Source organism: Sycon ciliatum, chromosome 1 (assembly GCF_964019385.1).
Source record: "Sycon ciliatum chromosome 1, ocSycCili1.1, whole genome shotgun sequence".
Classification (NCBI taxonomy): Eukaryota; Metazoa; Porifera; class Calcarea; order Leucosolenida; family Sycettidae; genus Sycon; species Sycon ciliatum.
Window position 1 is genome coordinate 59,605,394 of NC_088643.1, and position 26,398 is coordinate 59,631,791.

Below are 26,398 nucleotides of genomic sequence, written 5' to 3' on the forward strand. Positions count from 1 at the left end.
GAAATTTATAAACTTCATGGGAGATCTGGTATATGAGTGTGGGTGTATATGGAGTGAGGTATGGAGAGGTATAAGTTCCCATATAATCGACTGGTTTAAATAGGTTATAATTATTATACGTACATGGCAAAAAATCGATACATAATGTATCGATTTTTGCTGTGGCGCTAACTCCTTGGCCTTGGCAACAAGATGCTCTCAAAGAAGAGTCAAAGTACTAGCCCGGACAGGCCGTAGTGCACTGCACTGGTACTTCAACGTCTTTGGCGTTCACCATTGGCATTGTGGCGATTTACCTCAATAACGACCGTGTAGTGTGTGCACTTTGCAGCTTCGAGATCGATCGGTTTTCAGTGTTAGCATGGTTGATGCATGTTGCAGTACTTACTTCTTTGGTTCATCTTCCTTCGCTCGCTTTACGGCACGAACTTTACTTCAATGGACGGTGTTTGTTCATTCATGATGTCGAAGAGTGTGAGCGCCATGGTGTTCGCTGTCCCGGCGAGCGGGTGATTGGCGACACAGCTTCGCTACGACAGTCAGTACAAGTAATTATTCATTCAGCTACACTAACATTAGGTTTGCTTGAAAGCCGAATCTCCAGTCATCCTTCCACCTCAATGTTTCGTTAGACTGGCACCTGGTGAATGACCAGAATGCCGGTAATAGACATATCTGTACAGGACTGTGGCCTATTCGGTGGCGCAAAGCCTTGGGACCAAGTCAGCCTTGTCACCAGCCAGGTGAGATGCAATGACTACTTGGACATGAGTATAAATGCAGCATGGTCCGATATGGTTGGATTGGGACGGGGGGGGGGGGGGGGGGGGCAGTGGTAGTGTGCTGACAGTCACGCGCTGCATGCTGAACAGAGAGATGGGATTCTGGGTTCAGAAGTCATTCAGACCCAGACCCGGCTGTGAATAAGGCGAAAGCCGGTGCGCCGACCAAGCACCTTCTCCGGTCAGGCCAGCCTGCACTCCTCGGCAAAGCCTGACAGTTGTGAAGAGCTGAGGCCGGTGCTTACCGATCCTAACAGGGCCACACCTATATGGCCGGCGGGGTCACTACAAACCAGTAGGTTGGGTGGTGACGCACATAGGCTCGGAGGTCATAGTAGTGCTGCTCGATGAAATCCGACAAAGCCAGTCAGTGGTCGGCGCTGTGCAATGCTAGCCATGCGGCGAAACCCTGCCTGGCTGTCTACTGGTTCACGGTGCTAACCTATTCATGAGGCTGAAGTCCCCGCGCAAGTTAGTTGGCATCGTCACTTCCTTCTATTTACTTTAAAATGAAATGAACTTTCCTTGAACGCGGCGGTTGTACATTTTCAATGTTTTTCTGCAGGTTGAATCTATCATTGGCATAACTGACAAGAAGCTTGACTCTAAGAAGCTGGGCACAGACACAGGCCGTGTGACCGAGCACAGCACCTATGGGGATGTTGTAAAGCAAGTGAACAGCCGGTCACCAGTTCTGCTAACCACATCTGCTCCTGATGGTAATGGTGATCGCAGTATCGGATGGTAGTTGTGTTCGTGCAGCTGAGTGAGGATGTATACCTGTTGCGGAGAGTGTGCATACAATGGAACCTGTCTAAGACGACCGCTCATGGGACCTTCAAAACGTGGTCTCTGTTACCAGGTGGTCTCCTTATCCAGGGTCATTTGACTGGAATAGCATCTCTTGGTGCTGGTTTCAGTGGTCTTCTAGGACAGGTGGTTGCCTTGACAGGTTATACTGCGCCTTCATTGTGCAGGTGGTGTACAGTGATGGTCTTGTGTCATACATGTATGACTGTATTGCATGTACATGCACTGTATAAGAAAGGGTTTGCTCCCCACACCGGAGCTCGCGCTATTCCGCCGACTTTACTTGACACTTGACTGACTCACGACTGCCATCCAGAGCACACGAGAAGCCCATCGAACCTTCGACTCGGCAAACCTGCAAGAAAGCACCACTCCCTGCTCAATACACAGTGTTTCGGGGAATTCACCCCTCATCAGTTGAGCTTGAGTAGGTTGAGGAAGATTGTGCCTGAAGAGCACCACTTATAGAGTCTCCAGGCACAAACATCACCAGGGATACAAACTTACAGAGACGCTCCGTTTCCAGCGCGACAAACACCTCGTGAACACGAGATAGCATGCTGCGTGAGTCAGTGTCGCTCCTGGACAGTGAGACAGACGTCGAGGACCCTCGGTCATTCGCAACGCTGTCACCTCCAAACCAACTAGTCGCAAGCCCGCGCTGGGCACAACAGTACGAAGTAGTGGTTGCGACTTCGGCGATGATTTGTAAGAAAGGGTTTGCTCCCCACACCGGAGCTCGCGCTATTCCGCCGACTTTACTTGACACTTGACTGACTCACGACTGCCATCCAGAGCACACGAGAAGCCCATCGAACCTTCGACTCGGCAAACCTGCAAGAAAGCACCACTCCCTGCTCAATACACAGTGTTTCGGGGAATTCACCCCTCATCAGTTGAGCTTGAGTAGGCTGTATACAATCATATTATACGCAGCTGGTTGGAGGGGGGGGGGGGGGGGGGGGGCAGACACTGGCTGCCAATACGGTTATACCTGAAAGGAATGGTAGGCTGAAAACCGCATCGTGATGGCATAACCTTGTTCCGGTTCAGGCATACATGAGAACCGATATCCTGCAAACAAGGTCTACTGCCTGGCACCCACAGCAGAAATAAACGGAACTCTAAACATAGTCATTGAAAAATGAAAAGCAATGGCATGCACTATCCATCATGCACCGTCATACTGTGGCTACGGTGGCGGTTTGATGGTTTGGATCCTGCCAATGGTTGTCTTTCTCTGCCCTGCCCAGGAAAATTCCATGGCTGTCTTTGCCACAATGGTGAGATTGTGTTGTGGCAGTCCAGGGAGAGCAGCAAGAGTACTAGCAGCACAGGTGCTGCAGTTGTTCTTCAGATACCTGCCGACACACAGCTCTTCCAAGATCATGATCGACTTGATCCATGTAAGTTGTATGTGGCGCTAAGTTAGTACGTGTATGCACAATGCAGGGATCAGGTGCAGTGAAGCACAGATTCAAAGTGTCCAGACGCTGTTGGGCAGGCCATGACATACAGTGGTGTTATTATTGACTATAGCCGATGGCAAAGGATTTTACGGTGAAGGAGCATACCAGGACACAGTGCTGACCAGACTTTTCTCTTCAGTATGCTAGATTACTGGAGGGCCCCCTTTTTGCACACCTGCCATATATTATAGTGATGGATTATGTGCCGTTGATTGACCATGATGACCTTCTGGACTGGCAAGGCATAGAATCTTGTGAGTATCACTTCCTAAGCCGCGCACTGGCATGGTCTAGAGATTCTGGTACATTTCCCATTGCAGACTAATCATGTCACGGTTGTCGAGAATACACCAAAAGAGCACAGAAGCTGCACGTGGCAGGGTCGCAGTGAATGATAACCAAATCAGTACCTGTCTTCTGCTCCTACAGCACCACTCTGCATGGCCATATCTTCATGTGGATGCTACTTGGCATTGCTCATTCATGGCAAGGAGCATGATCAGCAGCAGCTACTACTGGTTGCTATAATCACCACATGGCATAAGAGCGATGAAGGTAACATACCAAGCTCTGTGCTGTTCTTGTAATATGCTAGCTTTAGGATACTTCTCCAGACCTTTCTTGCTTCGTGAGGACTAGGAAGAACAGTGTCCATGCATCCTGGTATCGCCATAGACCAAATTTCTATTTCTGGTTTTGAATCGAATACATGGTAAGATGCATCCATGGTAACCCTAGTTTTGATGCCTTCCCATGCTTGTGTGCAGGGGCGTCGCAGGGCAGTGGGTAGGGTGCGGGGTGTCCCCAGGGAAAAAATCGGATTTTTCGCCCAACAGGGCATATTTTAGCGCTCTACAGGTGCTTTGGGCGGACCATCCTGAACGAAAAGCGGTACGACTATGGTCGTACCGTGTGTGACGCCCCTGTAGAGGGAACGGCTCGATACCGGGACGCTTTGACAGCCAAATTTGTATAGACCCAAACCGATCATCAGCGTTGATTTTTCACTCGAAATATGTTTGAGGAAGGAAACTGGCATGTTGAAGTTTGCTCTGGGGCCAGAGTCAATCGAACTGAGCCACTCCTTTGTGTTGACCCATTGCCTCCAAGTTGCCCAATTTTTCGCTTCAAAAAAGTTCAAATCAGAGTTGGCTCCAAACCGGACACGTTTTAGAGTGCACATCAAATTCACTCTGGGTCTGAAATTAGGTAATTGCTATCGCTCCACGACGGCCAGTACAGAGTAAAAATAAGCATTGTGTGTGCTTCCATTAGTTTTGATTGGTATGCGGTGCTTTATTGGCGAGAGGCGAGCCGCCGTTTACCTTCGACAAGAAAATGATTTTTCGAAAGTCGTAAAACTCAAGTCGCAGTGCGAAGCAACACGTCAAAAACTCACCTGCTTGGTATGGCGCTTCTGGTCATCGCAGAGCCATGCAATTTTGGCTCGGAGTATAACACATCGTAGTCTCACTGTGACATATGTTTTCTAATCAAAATACCAAGAGAGAAAGTGAATATTGAGTCCGTTCCGGTTTGCAACCTCTGTCCTATTTGAAACCGTCCCCTCTACCCTGTGTATGTATGCTGTATGCGCATGGATTGTTTGCTGATAACAGGATGCTCATGGTACACCATTCCTTTGCACAGCATGGGTGAAGAGTACAAACTGGAAGATTGTGAACTCTGCACAGCAGCACTAGAGTGGGTCCATGAGAAGGTACGGTGGTCTTGTTAGTACAAGTATTACGCTGTCATATGGTTTCCCCGCATGGTTACACTGTCATCTATTATGTATACAGCAGAATGCAGGTGTCGCATCTCCCATAAACACGCACTATTGACAAATGTGGGCAACAGTCCCCAATACCCGCACACTCGTCTCTCTTCTTCCTCCCTAAAAACAAGCACCCTGTCAGTAAGACATTGCATGTACACGTACGTGTGTGCCTGACATGTACAAGTTATCACTCAAAAAGGTGAATGAAATAAGGCAAAGTAGGCTTGAAATTATGAAAGCGTACTCTTTGATAAGTCACGCCTCCGATAAAAGCACGTGCTGGAGAAAGGCTGAAAAATAAGATGTGTGCTTCTAATAGAGAAAAACGAAGTCTATCACACTTGTTTGTGGTGAATATTGTTGTCTTACATGAAGATAACCAGAGAACATAAAGGCGTAATGTGTTTTCTATTTCATGCTCCTTTTCTTTAGAGGCATGGGAAACTGCAGCTACAATATTCAGCAGTTCACCTAGAGTCGGTGGTTGAGTCTGACATCGGCAGAGAGAAGTATCGCCTTGTCACCAGCGTCGTACCAATGGTGGCATTGAGTGGTGACACACTTGAGGACAGCGGCCATGCTGATCAGCTAGGTTTGTCACGGTCCTTATCCATGCCAGTCACTCTCCCGGCAGGCATACAGCAGGCGTTCAACGAAACCGGCACGCTCGATATGCTCGCCAGTAGCCAGCTGAGCGGACGCAGTGTTCCCGATGTGAAGTCTTGTCGCACACACTCAGTAGTTCTGTTCGACTGTCTAAAGAAGCACCCGTCCTCCTGTAGTGATGCATTGTCAACGGTAATGGGAGCAGTCGTTCCATCCGCTAACGGATCTCGGCAAGCTAGGTCATCGTCTGCATTCGTGATGAGTCTGTGTCCCTGGAACAGCAGCGCGTTAGCATTGGCGTGCAATCAGGGCACCCTGGATTCCACATCACTTGTTGTAGTTATCGGTGCCACCACTCACCAGGCGATCACCATACCCTATGCCCAGGCAGTGCGCACTGTGTGTAACTCTAGTGATGTCACTAGTGATGTCACTAGTGATGTCACTAGTGATGTCACTATGTTTGACCCTGTCAGGTATGGATTACACTATGTTCAATCCTGTTAGTGTTAGGTATGAATTGTTGACATGAGAAGATAGCGGTACTGTACTTGCCCAAATATGCATCAATAACTTTGACACTAAACTTTATGGCCAAAAAAGATATGTCACATACTGTCGAGCATGACTCACTACTCTAGAGAATACGTAGAAGCGATATATCAGAGACCTGAAAACAAGGGTGCAATCAATATTAGAGTGAGCTACAATCATGATAGGCAAGATACAGATTCATTCATGTAACAGTTATTGCCACCCTGAACTATTCTTATCAGCCCTGCGTGAAGAGCTTCGAAAAAGGTAGACTCTTCTTTGTCACCTCAGGCGGATGAGGTGAAACGATGTTGCCTGATGCTCACCCGCTACACATATCTACTTTTGCTGTCTCTATACTGTGTCCTGTCACAACAGCTGGTGGCATATCACAGCCTTGTCCTGGATTGCCAGCGGGTCCTTGCTAGCTGCCTTGATGAAGTCCGGCACACTACTCATTTTCACACGAGCTGGTGATCTTGCTTGGATGCAGATTGGTGACAAACTAGTGCCGGCGCTAACTTGGCAACCATTGTTTGCTGTGAAAACCGGGTATGTGACTGCTATATGAGCAGCACTGGAATAAAACATTTTCTTTTTTTGAGTGTCCTGCTAGCAGTTGTATGTTTACTTCCGGCCTTGTTGTGCATTAAGTGCCATACCATTGAGCCGAGCCAGTGTTTGCTTTGGGTCCACAGTTAGACGTACTAGTAGCTCTGTGAATTTCCGTCCATTTTCAGCTTCAGTATTCTAATGGCGTTGTCACAGGCAGCATGATGTCTCTACCATGCTCTTGTGCTCAGGCTGTACAAAATTAATGAAGATATCCAGAATGTACCCTCAATGATACTATTACTTGTATGTTAGAGATGAGCTCGTGACCTACAGTATTTTTTAAGGGACACAAACTCACCCATCCTCCTGACTTCCTCCCCAGGCACTGCCGTGAACACTGAACATCTGTTGTCAATTTGTCGAACTTCTGTGTTGGCTAGGCATTCAAGTGATGCAGACAACCCAAACAAGGATGCACTACGGGTGGTGTCTGGGACCTCACACTCGCTACAGTGGTACGGAAGCAGGCAGCAGCTTCTTGTCTCCAATGGACGTTCCTACCATGTGCTGGCTTTGCGCCCGAAGCACCTGCATCGGTGCATTGCTCGCCAGCGCCAGCAGCTGTTGGATGTGTTCATTAACATAGTTCAGAGCAAGGAAACTGTGGAGTGGGAGAAGTTATTCAGTCCTACCTTCAAGGAGGAACCACTGGATGTATCTGACAGTACTGCTAGCTCGCTGACAAGTCTGGAAGTTATCAGTTCCAGCCACACCGGTGGTCTGGACACCGACCGCTTGAAAGATATGCTGGAGCTGAACGATCCCCAGACCCTGAGCAGTCTGGGTAGCGGCGGGCAATTGGTGATCTGGGAAGTAGCAACACTAGAGCACTTTGCCACATGCATGTCCCGAGTGGAAGCAAGTGGCAACTGCCCGCAGTGTTTTGCTTTCTCGGCCAGTTTTATCACCATCGTGGAGCAGTTGCTGTCCGGAAAGCTGGCCAGTGTGCGGCGTCTGGGACTGCTGCTGAAGGCAGTGACTGGTCTATGCGGCGCCTGCCTGCGGTGGATCAGCCGCGTCACCGGTGCTGATGCTGATGGTAGCAGCACATCAGCCTGCTGTGTTGACACTCTTCTCAACAGTATGTGCCGTGTATCGATAATATGTGCTGGCCTAACAGCACTAACACGAGCAGATAGCATGTTATCTCACCAGGGCAGTGCGACCAGACAACACTGGAATGCCACGCTGTCCAATATTCTACTGCAGCTCATCACAGCCCAATGCTCGGTTCTGAGGCAGCGGAGATTAACTAGCGCCGCTAACCCCTTACCAATTCTCCTTCTACTCGGCTACTGTTGTCTACAGGCATCCGCTAGTCGAGAGCAGCATTTCGATCCAGATCGTCACTGTATGTACCACTTCTACCCTCCGTCCTCTCTGCTTCTGGTATCACCATGCAGTGTGCAGCTTGAGCATCTTCACGATGCTGCGCGACTGCTGTGCAGATCTGCTCATGATAATTCAGAGAGCCCCGAACCAGCATCCACTTCGCAACCAACCATTGCTTCATGTCAAGATATGCTTCAAAGTACACTGGAAGAGATAATCGATAGGGCACGCTCCTCCTGTGTAGATAAAGCTAGTGATGCGGCTGACGGTCCAACAACCGAGGAATACTACCAGGCAGTGAAGCGGATTCTGGGAAGACTTGACACCGGACTAGTAGCTAGTAAGTCGGCCATGTTTTGGCTTCGGTGTAAATCTCCTACTCCATATGTCTGCATACTAGTACCTGCATGGCATTCACTGGTGTCTGGTGTCTGGGACTTCACTTTGAGTTTGCAGTACACTGAACCTGATATCTTTTGAACAGGGAGACATAGACTTGAGGACAACAGCTTTTTTTCGAGAAATATTTATCACCTTTTACTGGTGTGAAAAGGGACAGCAGTTCACACCTTCACACCTGATGCTGATGGTAGCAGCACATCAGCCTGTATCAGTAGGGGAAGTTAAGCCTAAAATCAAATTTTCACCAGTTGTAGTCTTCGGGGTGCTGAGTCGAATGATCTTGGTCCGAGGAAGTTGAGACGCTCCCTTCCTTCTTTATTCCCAATCGAACTCGCGCACTTCCACCGAAACTGGGTGACTACACCCTACTAGATGGGGATTTGTATGCAAAATGTCACTAAAAGCACGGACTACCGCGATTGGCCCATATGTTGTAGTCTTTTGGACGCTGAGTCGACTGATTTTGGTCCGAAAAAGCTGCGATGTAGCGTTCTGCCCTTATTCCCAATCGAACATGGCTGAACAAGCGGTCACATGCTCCTGCGTACACCAGTCACCTGGTCACCGTGCCTGCAGGCTACAACTTACTTACAGCATGTTTGGGCGAGTTTCTGTCACTTGAGTTGAACCTTGGTGGGAAAGTTGTCACCTACTGGCGTGGTGACCAGGTGACTGGTGTACGCAGGAGCACATGACCGTTTGTTCAACCATGTTCGATTGGGAATAAGGGCCGAACGCTGCATCGCAGCCTTTTCGGACCAAAACCATTCGACTCAGCGTCCAAAAGACTACAACATATGGGCCAATCGCGGTCATCCGTGCTTTTATAAGAACAAAATGGCGCTTTTAGTGAAATTTTGCATACAAATCCCCAGCTAGTAGGCGCAGACACCCAGTTTCGGTGGAATTGCGCGAGTTCGATTGGGAATAAAGGAGGAAGGGAGCGTCTCAGCTTCCTCGGACCAAGACCATTCGACTCAGCACCCCGAAGACTACAGCTGGCGAAAATTTGATTTTAGGCTTAACTTCCCCTTTAAAATGGCTCTGTCTTGCCATGTTTACTGTCTGTTGGCTAGATGGCTGTGTGTGAAGGACTGACATCTGACATGCGTGTTCCTGTCTGCGTATTCCTCACATTTGCGTTCAGCGGATGTCAACCTCGGTGTAGTCAATGTTCATCCCAAGCCATCTGCTGACCGATCACAAACACCCCAGGTTAGTAGGCAGCAGGGGTTTAGCCAAATGATCTAGAAAGTAGGATTTTTTTAAATCTTTGCATCATGTTGAGCATCACACGATTCATGCCCATTAAGGTATGAATCTTGCTGGGGATTCTTACATTTTAACAACATGTTATTTCGCTAAGCCTTGCGAGCCCGCCATGTGACGTAAATGGGCTTTAAACGATAGTGTAAGCAAGTTCACACCGTCCGGAACCTCCTACACCGGCACAACCGCAATGAAAATGTCAGGGGCATTGAAAACAAGCTGTAATGAAAATATTTTCTACTCTGGCTTCATGGTAAATAATCGCCCCTGTGCATATGCAGGCAGTAAATCATAATTATTCCCGTAGCTAGGCAAAAGAGTTACTTTAGTAACGTCTGGCGCTAGCCAGGGCCCACACAGCTTTATTATCAGTAACTTTACCCGGAGAAACCCAGCCAGCAGCGGCGAACTCTTGGGAGGTCATTGTAATCCCTTCTGGTTCCTTTTTTCTATCTTGTTTCCACCGACTGGCACGGCTTGACCCGTCCAATATCATTCCCTAAGTCATGACCTATGATTGCATAAAAACTTGTTTATTTCCTGTGTGTCACTGCTTCTTCACACCTGCAGGAACCTGGGGATGTTACAAAGGTGCCGGAAGGGTCCCTGTTCAAGAGTTTCCTCTACCTACTGCACCAGCTTGACCTACGTAAGCTGCATGGTGCATTCACGCATTCCTGGACCTACCCAATACAATTGTCAGTCATCAAGGAGTCTATTTGTCTTCCTGTTGGCTGGCCCGTAGATCTAGAGCGACAGCGCATCGTCCTCAACTTTGGTCGTTTCATGGCTTGTTACTTCACTGGCTGGCCTATTCTGATTCCACCGCAGAATGAGGATGCAGATCTACATGATCTGGTGCGGGTCCGCTGTGAGGAATGGGGTGATGTGCGTCAGCGTTACCGTCTTCTGCCGCATGGTGATGTGACGGAAGCTCTCCAGTCAGCCGGTCTGTCCGAGGTGTGGCAGGCGTCACATGCACTCCGCTGGCTGTGTGCAGCTGGCGGCATGGAAGAGGCCGCAGCATTCGCAATGCATCTGTCACATTGGAGGATAGCAGTCGTGCTGAGTGCCACGGCTTTAGAATGCAACACCAGCAATACGGTGCCCGGCATGCTACCGCCGGCTTGTTTGCTATCCAGTACAATCCTGAGCTTGCTACCTCTTCAATCCTTACTGCATGCAGTCCAGGCAGTTACTTTGCACATGCAGCCAGCGGCTGATAAGGCACTCATCCAGCGAGTTCGATCAACTGCCACGGTTTCAACAGCACAGAGGCATAAGCACCTCGGACAGCAACAGAAGCAGCCTCCATCATTGACTCTGAGTGATCTAATGGCTGCTGTGTTGCAAAATTCTGCAGACAGCTCCAGTGCAGGCACTAAAGCATTGCCAGCTGTTGCAGACGTATGTGGTGCGCTATATGCCAGCAGTCGACACGATATCATTGAACAGGCACTTGCGCTGTTACTCCAATGCGCCTTTGGGCTATTGTCCCTGTTCATCATTCCCATCAGTGAATCCTTCTACCTGCCTGCGCCACCGGTGTATCTTCCAAGTCCACCGACCGGAAGCGGCAGCAGCAGTGAGGTGTGTAGGTCTGTCCAAGTGAAATGTTTGCATATTCAAGTATTGTTTTGCCTTGTCTTGAGACTTGTTCTAATGTCTACAATACTTGATGTTCTCAGTATTTGTGGGGTTTCTAGTCGGACCTAAAGTTGCTTGTTTGCCCCTGTCAACTTGCAGCGGGGCCCTTGATGCCCTGGAACTGGTACGAATGCTGCTGGACGTGCACTGGGAAGGGAGGGAGGGAGGGAGAGAGAGAAAGAGAGAGAGAGAGAGAGGGAGGGAGAGAGAGAGAGAGAGAGAGAGAGAGAGAGAGAGAGAGAGAGAGAGAGAGAGAGAGAGAGAGAGAGAGAGAGAGAGAGCATGACTATTCCTGATCAAACTTCCCGGCAGGCAGAACGTGGACGTGTATGACTAAGTTCCTGTTTTCACTGATTTGATGTGTGCACCAGGGATCAGAAGCTGCATCGGAGTCCAACCTTCGTGCACTCCTACACCAGTGTGTCAGCCTCTTCTGTGTGCTAATGGCTGCAACGGGACACAAGTCTATCTTGATGGAGCATGTCTACTCAACAACAGGCTGTGCTCGTCAGAGTGGCCGCAATGTCAAACCTGACACTGGCAACCTAAAGGACGGTGATGCTGCAGAGAGGACTGAAGAACCACATGCTTTCTCGCAGCATCAAAGATGGCTGCTCCGAGCACTGCTGATTCATTGCCGTTTACTGTGGTGGGTCAACTGTCGAGATCAGCTGAGCACAACATGGCGTGCCTTCTGTGCGGAGCGCACGTCCACTGTTACAGAAAATCAAAATGTATGTTCTGAGTATCTTTCTTACGGCAAGTGTTTATTATTATACACAACAGTTTGTGCTGAGCCATGGCCAAGCCAAGAAACAGGCTGCTACTCCAAGTGTCGTGTTTATGCCGCCACACTCACCAGACGACTCCCTGATCAGTAGGCAAAGCACAGCGCTGGTAGCAGCAGCATACTGTTTAGTTCAGCCATGGCATCTAGGGAAGGTGAACTTCATTCATAATTATACACATTTTTCTGACCCACCCTTTTGGTATAGACCCGGCCAAAAGGGGAGAGTACATGAGGATCAACTTGTATGCCTTTATAGTCAATACCAATGTTCATGTTTGTATGCCTTTTAAAGGCTTGTAGATCTCATGCGATTTATGCAGTACTCATATGCGGCTTGGCATCGCAAACAGTTGTAAAACCAGTGATATCAGTGCAAGTTTGTGTATAGCAATAGATGATATCAACACCCTAGGCGTGGCGTGGCTTGTGTGGCATGGCCTGCTTATGTTTGCTCTTTATCCAATGCAGGCGGAGGATACGGCATCGGAGTGCTTGAAGTGGTGCGAACACCTACTGCCGGCAATGCCACTGCTCAAGCCGGATGCACGCGAAGAGCTGCTACAGATCACGATCACCTTGATCAACACTCTGCCACTGACAGTGAGCACGGCTAAGCTCCTGGCAACTCACCTGTCTCCACTGAAGCCTCAGCTCTGGTCTCCCGAGGTGCTGCCACGACTTCAGCAGCTTCTACAGCGACTGCAGTTCACCCAGGTAAGCTCTGATGAAGCTCAGACAGATCAGGCGTCTACAACATCTCTGGGTGACATGTTCTACACGTTTTCTGTAGACGAACAGACACCACCCCACACAGCTTCTGACCTTGTTGGTGACTGCGCTTCTCTGCCCGATACCAGCAACTGCTCACTCTTGGAAATATTGTCCATGGAGCACGCTGTGCCACCTTTACTGGGTATTTCCGATGATGCACAGATAGGTGACAGGTCTGAGAGCTATGACGAGTTTTTGAGTCTTGTGTTGCCAGTAGTGGAGGAGAAATATCCTGCAGTGGCACCACCATCAGCAGCTGCTGAAAGGAGGAATTCACCTGAGCTACTCAAGATCGTTGATGCCTTGAGCAGTGTATGCCAGCTACCACAAGGCACTCAGGAACATGCTGCCTCCGTGTTTGAAGCCCTTTCACCGATGCTGAGCTGGTTTTGGGCTGGCTCCTTTACTGGTGATGGAGACCGACAGGCAAGCACTGCGGCGGTTGGCTCAGTTGCTCACCTGTCCCTCGGCTTATCGGAGCAAACTGTAGCTGTTGGTGTAGTCGCTGCTTGTGCCCAGTCAAGGTGTGTTGATCACATCCCCTCCCCTGCCATGCCAGATACTGTGGATGAGCCAGGTTATCGCCTGGAAGACATGGCCATTGTCGCTCATAGCGGGAAAGCAATGGGACACGACGGCGAGGAAACGTGGAGCGGAGCTTCGCCGGCATTGACAGCTGACTTGGATACACTCACAGATGCAGACGCCGAAGGCTTGTTCAAAGCTGCACTATGTCACCTGGACTCTGAGCAGACATCCGTGTCCATGCTTACCTCCGCGCTGGGTGAATTGGACATTTCGGTGAGTAGCCTGCATGTCCCTGTAGTGTTCGGCTTGGAACCTGTTCTTCCTTAGTTTCCTGAGCTCATGATGCTCCACCAACTCTGGTGCATGCGAATATCAGATGAATAGATAACAGAGGTAGATGCACACGTACCACTGTCCAGCACAGCTGTGTTCTGTCGGCATGTGTTCGCCGACACGGTTCTCTGTCAACGTGTCTGGTTTGCTTTGCATGTATAACCATGATCAGACATCTAGCATCTCCATCGGCAGTTCAGCAGCGTGCAGCAGCCGGGCTCTAAACTCATCTGCTGTAACGGATACCTGTGAGAATGGCAGCGCCTCACAATTCAGGTACATATACTCTCTTAATAAGTGTGAGTCTCTTTATTCTCTTATAATGTTATAAAGACAGGTCGTCTCGAATGGAAGCCTGTTTTTAAAAACAACCCTGATTGTCGTTCACAACGGACCATCCGTACTGGAGCCTGGTTTTTGTGTTGGCAGCTTAGTAGAAATCCTGGCTTACATGTGTGGCGTCACCGTAACATAACTACATGCGCTAGTGGGTTCACACATACATCACTGATTTCCTCCCAGTATTTTATTCCCAGTATGAACACCCAAGGAAGCCTTGGACTGCTTCTACCACCCAACTTTGCATTATATCAAGTCAAGTTGCCTACTACCCTGAGTAATCATTCCTTTTCCGCCTCTGCTTGCATATACCAACTAAGTTGCTCTAAGTGTTTATACGGTATGCGTTGCCTTGTCTCTGTCCCATGTGTTAGCATGAGTACACAATGCATGGAAGCTGGCCAGTTCTTTCGAGGTGCACAAGAACTGAATGGTAAGGCTGAGACTGGTAAGCTGTAAAAGAGATTTAACGAATGATGACCTGATCAGGTGGCCTAAATTTCTCTACCAGTGTTCTGATCGACAACTAATAATAAGTATGTGTGTGTCTCTAGTTTATGTTCAGAAGAGAAATGATTTCTGCCGGTGTTTGTTTTTGTACGTGTACAGGCGATGATCCTGCAAGTACTGAAGCAGCAAGTACTGAAGCAGCAACATCTGACTCCAGCAAGGCCACTCTTCAGCAGGTATAATTGATTGCTGAATCGCTATCAGTACATATTTTGATGGCAGAGAACGAGAGCTGACGAGGGACAACGTGTGCTCCATCAGCACTGTATCAATACTTCTATGACAGGTTTCCCTGGCAACCTCACTTACTAGTATATCTGTTAAATTGCTCCAGTGCAAGTGCTGAAAACAGTTCTGTTCGGAACATTTCTCTTACCAATCATTTCTTGCATTGTGTCCTGTCGGTGTTCATATCTCGTCAAACTAGGTCCCATCGGATCAAGACGTTGCTGGCGAGGACGGCTCTTCAACTCACAGCTCCGTTGCCATGGATCACTCTGCTCATACTAACGATGCTGGCAATGTCCCTGATGAACAAAACTGGATAAGGACACCATCATCACCGCATTCATCAGGTTCCTGTAAAGAGTATTCCATGCACAACACACGGGGCAAAAGCAAAGAGGGCAAGCAGAAGTCGGAGAAGGAAAGTGCCGGGATTCTGACAAGGAACACTGCACTTGAAGAGCTAGAACCAGCATCCCGCCATGACGTTTCTGGTTCGAGCCCATCATCATCACTGGAAGCTACTTCGAGTATCGGCTTGCCTACAGAAGAGAGCTCAGGCGTGATTGAGGGTGACTGGCAATCTCAGCATGGCGACACAGCATTGGTAAGTGACCAGCATGACATTGGTCAAGATGGCAGCACAGCCAGCTGCTCAGACTTTTCAGCATCAGCATCACAGCAATCGGCCGGCCATGGACTGGAGGTCAACGGTAGAGGTAGTCCTGAACTAGGCACTGCATGCCAGAGATCGCAGACTCACAACGGAAGTGGATCACTGGCTGATCACAAGAAAGGAACTAGGAAGAAACCCCTGGATGGTTCTGATTCGCACCAAGACGGCCACACTGATGACAAACCACCAGAAAAGGAAGGTATGGGAAGCACAATCGGTAGCTTGACGCATGTAGCGAGGTCCGAAATGAATCATATAGCCGGAGAAGGCCTAGTGAGTCCGAATGAGTCCACGCTGGTGCAGTCAAGCATTGACTCAATCCGGCAACAAAGCCAGCGTTCAGTGGCAGCAGTCACTACACCGCCTCACGCAGACCATCCAATGGAGGCTGTGGAGAGCAGTCGTGGCATGCCAAGTGTTCCCGAACCGTTGCACGATGCGGTACTGCCGACAGAGCCGGCAGCCCCAGCAAACCAACCATCAGCAGCTCAGGGTCAAGATCTGTCGGCGCAACATGCTGCTACTGTTGTTTGGGGTGGATCCGTGCATGCACAGCCTCAAGTACCACATGGTGCTGGACCATCCCAAGCACCGGTGATTACACTCCAGCAGCAAATGGATCAGCTATGGAGAGTGAGTGCGTAACTTAGTGGTATTTGAAGGACCATCAGACGATTGAACTGTGCTTGTAGTGGCTACTTGTAGCAGTGTTTGTTTGTCCTTTGGAGTGAAATGAATTCCCGATCAAGCACACAAATACTTTGAGTGCTGGGAAAGAACGACAGGAGTAGCAAACATTTGTGCCATTTTCCTGTATACGAGCTTTGTTGTAAATCGTAGCCACGTAGCTCCTGGGAATACTTGTTTGGGCAAGCTCAATAGCATGATGATGGACTACATGTAATAATTTTATAATAATGACATCTACGTACAATTTATTATGTTTACTCGTCTTACCGCAGATGGGACTTCTACTGGGCCTTCAGCCATCCCTCGTCTCAGTGCAGGATCACGGCCATCTTCCGGTCTCCATGCCGCACGGTAACTATCCCCAGCCTGATCGCCGTCAGCCCCAAGCACACATACAGTGTTGCCCGGAGAGTGCACCACCAGCGGCAACCGTGTATCCAGTTTCACCACATACTGTACAACCAGGTATGCGTGTAGATGCACATCCAGGTGCAAAGCCATCTGCAGAATCCCCTGCACTCTCATCCCTACGACCAGCTCCACGACATGTCGTGTATGATGACAACACAACTGAATTGAGTCTTCCGCAAATAAAGCAGCCCAAAAGCAATAGACAGCCCGGGTCGCGAGGTGTAACCAGCCACACCAAGCCCAAGAAATCCACTTTGAAACTTAGCGCACTGCCAGTTAACTGCAGTGAACACTCCAGAAGTAGGAAACACTCAAATCCGGTCTTAAACTGGTCCCATCTTCTGGATTCAGATGCAGATCGGCCTCTGGTACAGCCGGGTGAAGCTGCTGAGAGTGATGAGAAGACATTGAGATGGAATGACGCGAAGCAACAGCCTGCGCCCAATGATCTGTGCACTGAATCCAGTCAGGTGTACTTGGCACCAACAGCAGCACATCAAACTGAGAACTCTTCCCCAGGCAAGGATGCAGGCCAACAGCAGCAGCGGAAAAGAGACGGGCGCAGGGGGAAATATTCCCGGAGGATCCATGCATGGTCCAACATCGTGGAGGAAGGTACAGCTAAAGAGATGCATCTTGACACAGCAAAGAAATTTGCTCCGACTGATAGTGAGGACTTGCAAGTAATGTACGAACGAAAAGGACACCGTCATTCCAAGCAACCAACATCTTTTGCCTCTGAATTGCACTTTGACATGCATCCTTCACCGGAGACGGCACATGACTTCATCCTGAAGCCAAGAAGAACTGGAAAATCACGTCATGGCCCTACTCCCTTTGCTGAGCACTATGATGAGAAGAATGATTACCCGCAACCTGCTGATGCTGTTGACACGGCTGATTTCATCTTTCCGAAGGAATCCTGGAAGAGCAGGGGACAGGAATCAAAACACCACAAGAGCACCAGAGACCCATTTCAGTCCGATCATGTCTGGCAAGAGCTGAAGCAGGAGGCCAATCCAAAGCTGTCCGCTGACGTCATACTGAGTGGGTTCAGGCGCGTCTGGAAAGATGGGAGTCCCAATCACCATGATGAAGTGCCTGTGTAAGGATGGTGTTGCTCATGTCCACCTATGCATGCATGCTACTGATTCGCAGTTTTCTGAAGTGATAGCAAAACGTGGATGCTATGTGTCTTGTTGTCTTTCATAAAACCTTTCATACATTATGTTTTTCCAGTTCTTCCTCTTGGATTTGCTTAATCCATTTCCCCTGCACGGCCGGTGTTAGTGTGCGCTGATGTACATGTAGTCAGGGGCATCACACACGGTACGACCAATACGACCATACTGCCCTGTGATGCCCCTGTGTGCATGAGACAGTAGTTGTAGGCAACAGTGCACTGAGGTGATGTATGGGCATAGTGAGTAGTTGAACAGAGGGGCATAACAGCAACACCATGGCTGTGGAAGACACCCGTTAAACATGATGCACTGTTCTGTTTGTTTATGCTCGGCATACCTGCAGGTCCTATCCAGACCCGGCGGCGGCAGCAGCAACAGGACCTAGACGATCAAATTCATCAAGTGCACAGAGCCTACAAGAAGCTGCCGATCCTCCACCAGTACATTCCGAGGAGTCCAGTTCATTAATTGGGGTAGCTGACCAAGCTGCTAACAGCATACCAGAGGAGGATGTTCCACAGCCACCGTTGGACACGTCTAAACAGAATTCATTGAGCATTGCCCAGGGCGGTAGGGGCCCTTCACTCGACGCCAGTTCACTGGCTCTGTCCACATCGCAGGAGGACTTCTGCACAGTGACTACACTAGACTCTACCATGGCCAGCACTATTGCTGGACCGGCAGATGGGAGACTGAACCGAGCAGAGAGCCTGCAGCTGGAGCTCAGCAGCCAAGAGCCTGCCAAGGAGAAGCCAGTGGTGGTGGTGGTGAGTACATCAGTGCAGACAGACGTACCAGAGTTGTTGTCACACGACACTGTCAACCTACCTAGTGGTAGTGATTCTAGACGGATGGAACAACACCGGCAACTGACCCAGCCAAGTGAATCAGTGCCACGAGTGGCCACCCGGGTGGAAATCCTGGACTTGCAGTTCGGTAACCGCAGCTTCCAGCACGAGCAAGACACAACCATCGAGACTGTGCCTAAAGACCTAGCCCCGGGGCCATCGGATAATTTCCTTCATGTTGTCGACATCACATCCGAGCACATCCCCCAACATGACCTTGAGACTCGCTCAGCATCAAGGAGAACAGTTCGAAGAAGTACTGAAGGTGAGACCTGAGTATGTATGCGTGTGTGTGTGTGTGTGTGTGTGTGTGTGTGTGTGTGTGTGTGTGTGTGTGTGTGTGTGTGTGTGTGTGTGTGTGTGCGTGGAGGGGGTTCTCTAAATGAACAGTATAGTAGCCATTGCTAAGCAATCTGAAGTTCAGAGTGCTCAGTTTGTACCATCGGTCTGAAAAGAAAGTGATTCTAATTAAACGGTATATTTGAATTATGCGACATGTGAAATCTCAGGATTCCGCCTGTATAGTGCATTCAAGCAGGGCTAGCTGTACTATATGTACTGTATATGCATCATAGCACCGAGTGTGTACATTGCTTGTGGCAACTTGGACTGTAATGGGCATCATTTGTTTCCAGAAGTCGACATGGCACCTGCCCTGCCCCGTGAAGCTGATGACACATTGACAGCCGAGAGCGATATGTTCAAGGCCAGCAACTCGCAAGCGAGGGAAGTTCAACAACCTCCTGCCGATGGCGTACAGCTGCCGCTGCTGCAACCTGTGTCAACATTGCAGCGAAGCTTTGCAGGTAGCAGTCGCCTGCTGTCCATAGAGGCCAAGCTATCCCAGTTCACTGAACAGCTACAGGCCATTGAAGCAACTGCTAAGCACGTGGAGAGCGAGTACAACCAAGCGGGACAGGTTAGTGATGCTTAGCAGGGAGTACTAATATACCTGTATTGTACTACTCCCTGATGCTAAGCATACAGAGTATACGAGACCTGACATTGAGTGGGAGTTAGTCAGTGAGTGTGGTGCTCAGACCTCATAAAGGATCCATTGGGCACTTTCGATTACGCATTCTGGATCCAGGTTTTATAATTTTCGAATGAACGGATTGCGGCAAATAAACAAACTGACTACATGTTAAACAGTAAAGGGGGATCACATGGGATCCGGTACACCCTCGTGCGCACGTGGACCTAGCATGGCGTGTACGTCGTCGAGTGTGCAATTCGAGTTCGAGAATTTTAGAATTTCCACCCTCTCTTCAGAATTGACGGAATTGACGGAATAATTTGGTGATGTCATCTTCCATTAACAGGAATTTGTGTAATCGAACGGTGCACCCACCATAACTAGTCCTAGAATTGACCGAAAATCTAATGTGTGTAATCGAACGTGCCCAATGTGTTCTTAGAAAAAGTACAACTAATACTTGCAGGCTGCGGTGCTCCAATAGGACAACGTGAGCCGTTTCAGGGGAACTAAAGAACCTTGAACAATCGGGGAAATATACTGATAATGTATAATACTTATACAGCAGCAATCTCATAAGGCTGCTATACAAGGAATTCATGATTCTCCTTCTCGTGCACTCCAGGTTGTACGGACTTTGGAACATCTCCAGGATGCAAACACCATCACGAAAGAGTTGACTATCCTGGATCAGATGTCAAGGACCGATTATGACTCTCAGCCCCGTAGAACACACCCGCCAAACACAGAGTCGGTGATTGACGAAGGCCGCTGGGACGCAAGGACTAAAGACTTGAGCTTGGCTGCGGAGAGCCAGGCACTGGGTAACGCTCTGGAAGATGCTGATGCTGTGTCTGATGAGGCAACATCGCAAGTAGATTTAGACATGGATGGAGATGAATCATTGGAAAAAAATGAATTGCTGGAAGGAGATGAGTTGCTGGAAGGAGGTGAATCACTGGAAAGAGATGCTGAGAATTTCATGGAAGCATCATCACAAGACAGCCTGTTTGCTTTCCAAGAACCTGCTGTTGATACTCTTCAGGATATGCAGGACAATCGTGGAATAGAGCCCAATGCACACTCTACACTTCTCACTTCCCAGCCCGGATCACCGCAGTCCCGCTCTGTTACGCTGGATACGGCCGATGAACACGGAGTAGGATCTTCGGGACAAAGGTCTCTGGAGCTATCTACCACGGGACCACACTCTCTGGCTGCTTCCTACTCTCAGGAGTTCAGTGGTGATGAAACAAACCTATCGGTGTCCGCCGCCACTCACGGCAGATATTCTGTGTCAGTGCAACAAGATCATCGGCTGTCAGATGGTAACCTAGAGCCTGGTGCCGGAGATGGGAATGGTATTGACAGCACACTAGTCATCGATGATGATCATATTGCAACCGTCAATCAAGGCTATGCAAGTGTTGGTGACCCCGGCACTACTTTGCAGACAGAGACAACCGACCCATTCCTTACGCAAACACTGCCCAGCAGTCTATTAGCGAAGCTCTCACCAGACGACTCGGGGGACACACCTCTGCCTCTTGACTCCACGGCTGCTCAGCTCCAATGCATGGAGGATGAAACAATGCCGTATCAGATTGCAGGCGATGGGGTACACGTCCTGGGAAATGGTACGTACAACATTACTGATCGCATTGCCAGATCAGCCTCACCAGCCCTGTATTCACAATCTGGGCAGATGAATGCTGAGGATGGTGTGCAGGACTATTTACCAACACCGCCATTCAGCGGTGCACACAATACTCCCAACGGACATCACCGCCATATTACAGAAAGGAATGGCATCACACACAACTATCAAGATGCCCGTGCCGAGATTTCTCACTCTCCACTCGCACCGAGCCTGCGGCGATCCATTGCCCGTAAGTCGCGGCAAGCAGCGTGTGCGTCTGAGCAGACTCCACGCTCCCGGATGGAGGACATGAAGCGTCTGTATCTCGGCAAAGCAAAGAGATCGGCAGCACGAAGTAAGCAACCGCAGGCTAAACTCATCACGGTCCCTACCACCACCAAACTTGCATCTGCTACCAAGAAGAAAACAGAGGTGGTTGCCATGCCAACACTGTCCACCAAAGAAGTCAAGAAGATCTTCGCTGCACCATCAGATCAACCTAAGACAGAAAGGTAACTAAGAGACAACATGAAGGCAAATTGAGTCCTCTACAGACGGTGGATGAACTTCACATTTTGAACTTTCTGTTGGTGTTTTGCTGACAACTATTGGTTTTGAAGACAACACTACACGTGATATTTAAAACTGGCAGGCTGAATGGTGCTTGCTAGTACATGTATATGACCCACTTTGATTTCAAGGTGCCCTGCAGAAGTGGCTACTGGTTGTTTCTGGTAGTTCAAAACACTAGTACACCATGCCTGTACATCAGGCCTGTGGAACTGTTCCGGCTTTCAATGGTTACATGCGTCTGTTTTTTCCCCGGCTCAGATCAGAGCAGGAGAAAGAGGAGTTGAGACGCTGGATGGTGCGCAAGCGCTCTGAAAGACAAGCAGCGTTCGTCCAGCAGCGACAAGACCTACGAAGTCAGGAACACAAGCCCTTTGCTTCATCTCAGGTGGGATATGACTGCTAAAATTATTCCCCCCCCCCCCCCCTGCACTAGCTACTAGCTTCTAGGTATGTATCACACGTGTGATGATGCTGGCAAATTATTATTTCAAGCTACACTAGCTATAGCATCAATGAGAAATTGTCAGTTGATGTGCATGCAATGTAAAATGCACAATTCAGGGCTATCGACTTGCTATTTCAGTGTTTTAGTTCTTGCCAGGTGATCCACACAATTGAATAGGACAGTGGTGACTGGGTCATCGGCGCTCTGTTCTCACAATTTGGTGGCTTTCCTGCAGTTGTATACTGGTGTCTGTGTTCTCATGTCCTCGTGTAGGCTGTGACGGCAAAACAGAGAGTGAGCAAGCAAGACTTGTAAGATCTCCACTGTCTAGCTCAAAGACTCTTTTAAAAGGGGAAGTTAAGGCAAAAATTAAAATTTCACCAGTTGTAGTCTTCGGGCCGCTGAGTCGAATGGTCGTGGTCCGAGGAAGCTGAGACGCTCCCTTCCTACTTGAATCCCAATCGAACTCGCGCACTTCCACCGAAACTGGGTGACTGCGCCCTACTAGATGGGGATGTGTTTGCAAAATGTCACTAAAAGCGCCATTTCGTTCTTATAAAAGCATGGATGACCGCGATTGGCCCATATGTTGTAGTCTTTTGGACGCTGAGTCGACTGGTTTTGGTCCGAAAAGGCTGCGATGCAGCGTTCCTCCTTTATTCCCAATCGAACATGGTTGAACAAGCGGTCACGTGCTCCTGCGTACGCCAGTCACCTGGTCACCGAACCTGCAAGGTACAACTTACTAGCCTGGTTGACCTTTTTTGGGTGCAGTCCTGTCACTCGAGTTGAACCTTGGTGTGAAAGTTGTCGCCTGCTGGCGTGGTGACCAGGTGATTTGGGCACCCAGGAGCACATGACCGCTTGTTCAACCATGTTCGATTGGGAATAAAGGAGGAACACTGCATCGCAGCCTTTTCGGACCAAAACCAGTCGACTCAGCGTCCAAAAGACTACAACATATGGGCCAATCGCGGTCATCCGTGCTTTTATAAGAACGAAATGGCGCTTTTAGTGACATTTTGCATACAAAGCTCCATCTAGTAGGGCGCAGTCACCCAGTTTCGGTGGAAGTGCGCGAGTTCGATTGGGATTCAAGTAGGAAGGGAGCGTCTCAGCTTTCTCGGACCAAGATCATTCGACTCAGCACCCCGAAGACTACAACTGGTGAAATTTTAATTTTTGCCTTAACTTCCCCTTTTTAACGCGTTGCCATAAGTGCATGCGCGTGCGTGGGTGCGTGGGTGTGAGCCTGTGTGTGTGCGTGGGGGGGGGGGGGGTGTGCATGTGTGTGTGTGCGTGTGTGTGGGTGTGTGTGTGGGTGTGTGTGCGTGCGTGCGTACATGTGTGTACGTGTGTGTACGTGCATGTGTGTACATATTGCCCATTCCATCACCTGTCGCATGATGTTTCGATTGAATTGACTTGCAGCGACAAATATGTCCACACGTTACAACTTACATGCAATGCTATATGTGTCAAGAGAATCCTTACTACCTTGTCTTAACTGGTAGAGTCACTGGAGGAGTGCTGAAGATCTTCGGTATAGATTCTGGGACGTATCGTACTACAACACTATAATTATGCTGCACACTAAGTTGGGTGGGGGCTGGCATACCACAACTGGCCTGCTCGGGTCTAGCAACTTGCACAAGGGAGTACAGTTTACTATCTATGCAGCATGGCATTGTTTGTCAAACTGTTGATGGAAGAATAATACAGTCTTGTGTTGAGTTGGTTCTGGCTCATGGTTTGTGCTCTTGTGCAGTGTGGAAACTCATGAAAACCGAGAGAAGCGACTACAGGACGCCTTCAGCTTGATGGGTGACCTTCTCTCCAGAAATATTGTTGCTGTACAGCCGTCATCAGTTTCTAGTGATCCGGCTAACCTTGCTGACATGCATGGCACCGGTACCAATGGCACAGCATTGTTTGACAGTGCCGTGACCAGCACACCACTGCGTGGCATGGTGAGTGTGGAAAGCGAAGGTGTAACATTCTATGTACATGTGTGTGTGTGTGTGTGTGTGTGTGTGTGTGTGTGTGTGTGTGTGTGTGTGTGTGTGTGTGTGTGTGTGTGTTAGCAGGAGGAGATACTACAACTTCTGATGTTATCATTGCACGGAGCAATGGGAATCCAAATGTCTAAAGGCGTGTGTGTCATGCATATACATGTGCTTGCGCACACGTATGCGTATGCATGTCTGCAGGGGGGGGGGGGGGGGGGGGGTACTTGCCAGTTCATATGGCCATAATAGTGTATCGGTCGGAATTTTCTATATTTTCCTGTTTCCTGTGAAGACAGTGCATATGCTTGTTCCGACTTGATCAAAAAGTCAAGTGACTTGTACACCTTTTTCATACACAAGTATGCACACATGCACACATGCATGTATTCATACACATACACAAGTATGCACACACACATGTGTATACACCTACACAAGTATGCACCACACATGTATTCATACACCTATACTTTGTATGCACACACATGTGCATACAAAGTATAGGTGTATACGTGTGAAATTGTGTGGTTGGCTGCTTTTTCTTCATGTGCAGGGTGTTGCTAGACCTGGTGATACAGTGCAATCGAGCAAGACTGGTCCATCACCACTGGCACTGGACAGCAGTGAATCAGTCGGTGCATCAGTCAGTGCTGGACGTGGCAGTACTCGATCGGCAAACAGCGCTGCTAGCGTCATGAGCAACATCGACTGGGACTACGTGGATCAGATCCTCGACTCCACCACATGACGGGACGAGAGAGTCACTACTTTCCGCCATTCCCCTACTTGTTTCTAAACAGTGCCACTATGGGGAAGGAGACGACTGCAATGTCACGGAAATTGTCCGTTAAGGCCGGTGACTGGATGGTGCAGAGCTCCAGGCATGCGTGTCGGTATCAATGCAGTTTGGTTGGAGTAGATGGGAAGGTTAGATGGTGCTAGCTGAGCGTGCCTACAGTTTTCTAGTCGCTTGGTGAGTACATATATTGTATATTGACGCCGTGACCGAAATGTGTGCGTGTGTGTGTACATGTATGTGTGTGTGTACATGTGTGAATGTGTGTGTGTGTGTGTGTGTGTGTGTGTGTGTGTGTGTGTAAACGTATGCTTGTACGTGTGGTCACTCGCCCGGGCACATGGCGTATGTTTGTGCGCATGCTCGTGACGCCCGCCCACATGTGATGCTGCAGCATTGGCCCGGGCTGTGATATTTACATTATGCAATGACAGATTTAGCAATACAACAATCAGCCACATGGAACCATTGTGTTCTGGTGCTGGTAGCAGCGTGACGTAGACACAGTGGACACTTTCATGTATTTTGACTGGCCTATTTAACTCTCCATTGCCCGGTTGGCAAGCCTGCCATGATCTTGACTTCATGGACATCCGCATCACTGAATAGTTCCAACACCATGTGTATGATCTGTTTATAGATCCATTCCATGAAGGCGGTGCTGTGGTAATATCATGTGCTTTGTTGGCACTCAGTGATCAATGATAACTGTGTGACTGGGCTGAGGTGCACAAAGCTAGGTGAAACTCGCATGAGTCATGGGAGTACTAGTACTAGTAGTACCAGTACATGTAGCTTATACCAGTCATCAGGCACTGGACCTGTAGAGTACTGGCTGTGTATTCGTAGACAGTAGCCTGAGCGTACAGGCCGTGTGCTCGAAGCTCTTTTGATGTGCCCATCCAGATCACTGGACTCCAGTGAACGAACTGCGTAGGAGTACTTGAAGTATGACTGACTCCATGCACATGCTGACCAGTACTGCCAGGACTCAGTGATGACATCGTGGTATAATAGTCCCGACTTGCCAAGCTGTTTTACCTGTACTTGCCTTCCAAAAAAAGGCCAGAGCTACTACATTAAAGTACAGGTTTGGCGAGTGAAATCCGGATTCCGGACCAATATAATTTTGAAGCACAGTCAGTTTCAGCACCGCAAACCCATTTTGATTACCCCGTGCATGGGTGGGTGCAAGACCTTCGGCGCTGCAAATGTACAATTAAGTACATGGCCAATGGTCCGTTTTTCACTTGCCACAACTGTAGTATGCCAGTCAGATACTAGGTGTAGTGTGGAGGCCTCGTGGTCACCCCAATCATCCCCTTTGTGCCGTGGATTGAACCTTCAGCTCAGCTGCCTGGAATAGGAGGGAAGGGTAGAGAAACTTGGAAGCATTTTACAACTTTGGG

General features: G+C 49.1%; 1 protein-coding gene across 2 annotated transcripts; it reads left to right on the forward strand.

Annotated features, from left to right (window-relative positions):
- Positions 1–226: 226 nt before the first annotated feature.
- Positions 227–25,643, forward strand: LOC135804647 (uncharacterized). 2 transcript variants are annotated; one of them, XM_065318565.1, is made up of 24 exons: positions 227–743; positions 1,348–1,501; positions 2,846–2,998; positions 3,491–3,616; positions 4,681–4,781; positions 5,274–5,923; positions 6,360–6,533; positions 6,977–8,268; positions 9,478–9,545; positions 10,170–11,189; positions 11,618–11,980; positions 12,505–13,608; positions 13,841–13,944; positions 14,382–14,440; positions 14,617–14,693; positions 14,945–16,051; positions 16,381–17,624; positions 18,047–18,816; positions 19,187–19,470; positions 20,153–21,678; positions 21,998–22,124; positions 22,458–22,495; positions 23,953–24,154; positions 24,747–25,643. In XM_065318565.1, exons 1-24 carry the CDS (start codon positions 648–650, stop codon positions 24,939–24,941), a joined length of 11,034 nt encoding a protein of 3,677 aa, XP_065174637.1. In that variant the 5' UTR covers positions 227–647; the 3' UTR covers positions 24,942–25,643. The 2 variants fall into 2 exon arrangements, with proteins under 2 accessions (XP_065174637.1, XP_065174638.1); XM_065318566.1 differs by lacking the exons at positions 22,458–22,495; positions 24,747–25,643 and having other exon boundaries at positions 23,953–24,116.
- The last annotated feature ends 755 nt before the right edge of the window (positions 25,644–26,398 follow it).

Coding starts and splice junctions, on each gene's coding strand:
- LOC135804647 (XM_065318565.1), top strand. CDS start 648: ATGACCAGAATGCCGGTAATAGACATATCTGTACAGGACTGTGGCCTA. Junction 13,945..14,381: donor GGCAGCGCCTCACAATTCAG/GTACATATACTC, acceptor CCCATGTGTTAG/CATGAGTACACAATGCATGG. Junction 14,694..14,944: donor GCAAGGCCACTCTTCAGCAG/GTATAATTGATT, acceptor TCGTCAAACTAG/GTCCCATCGGATCAAGACGT.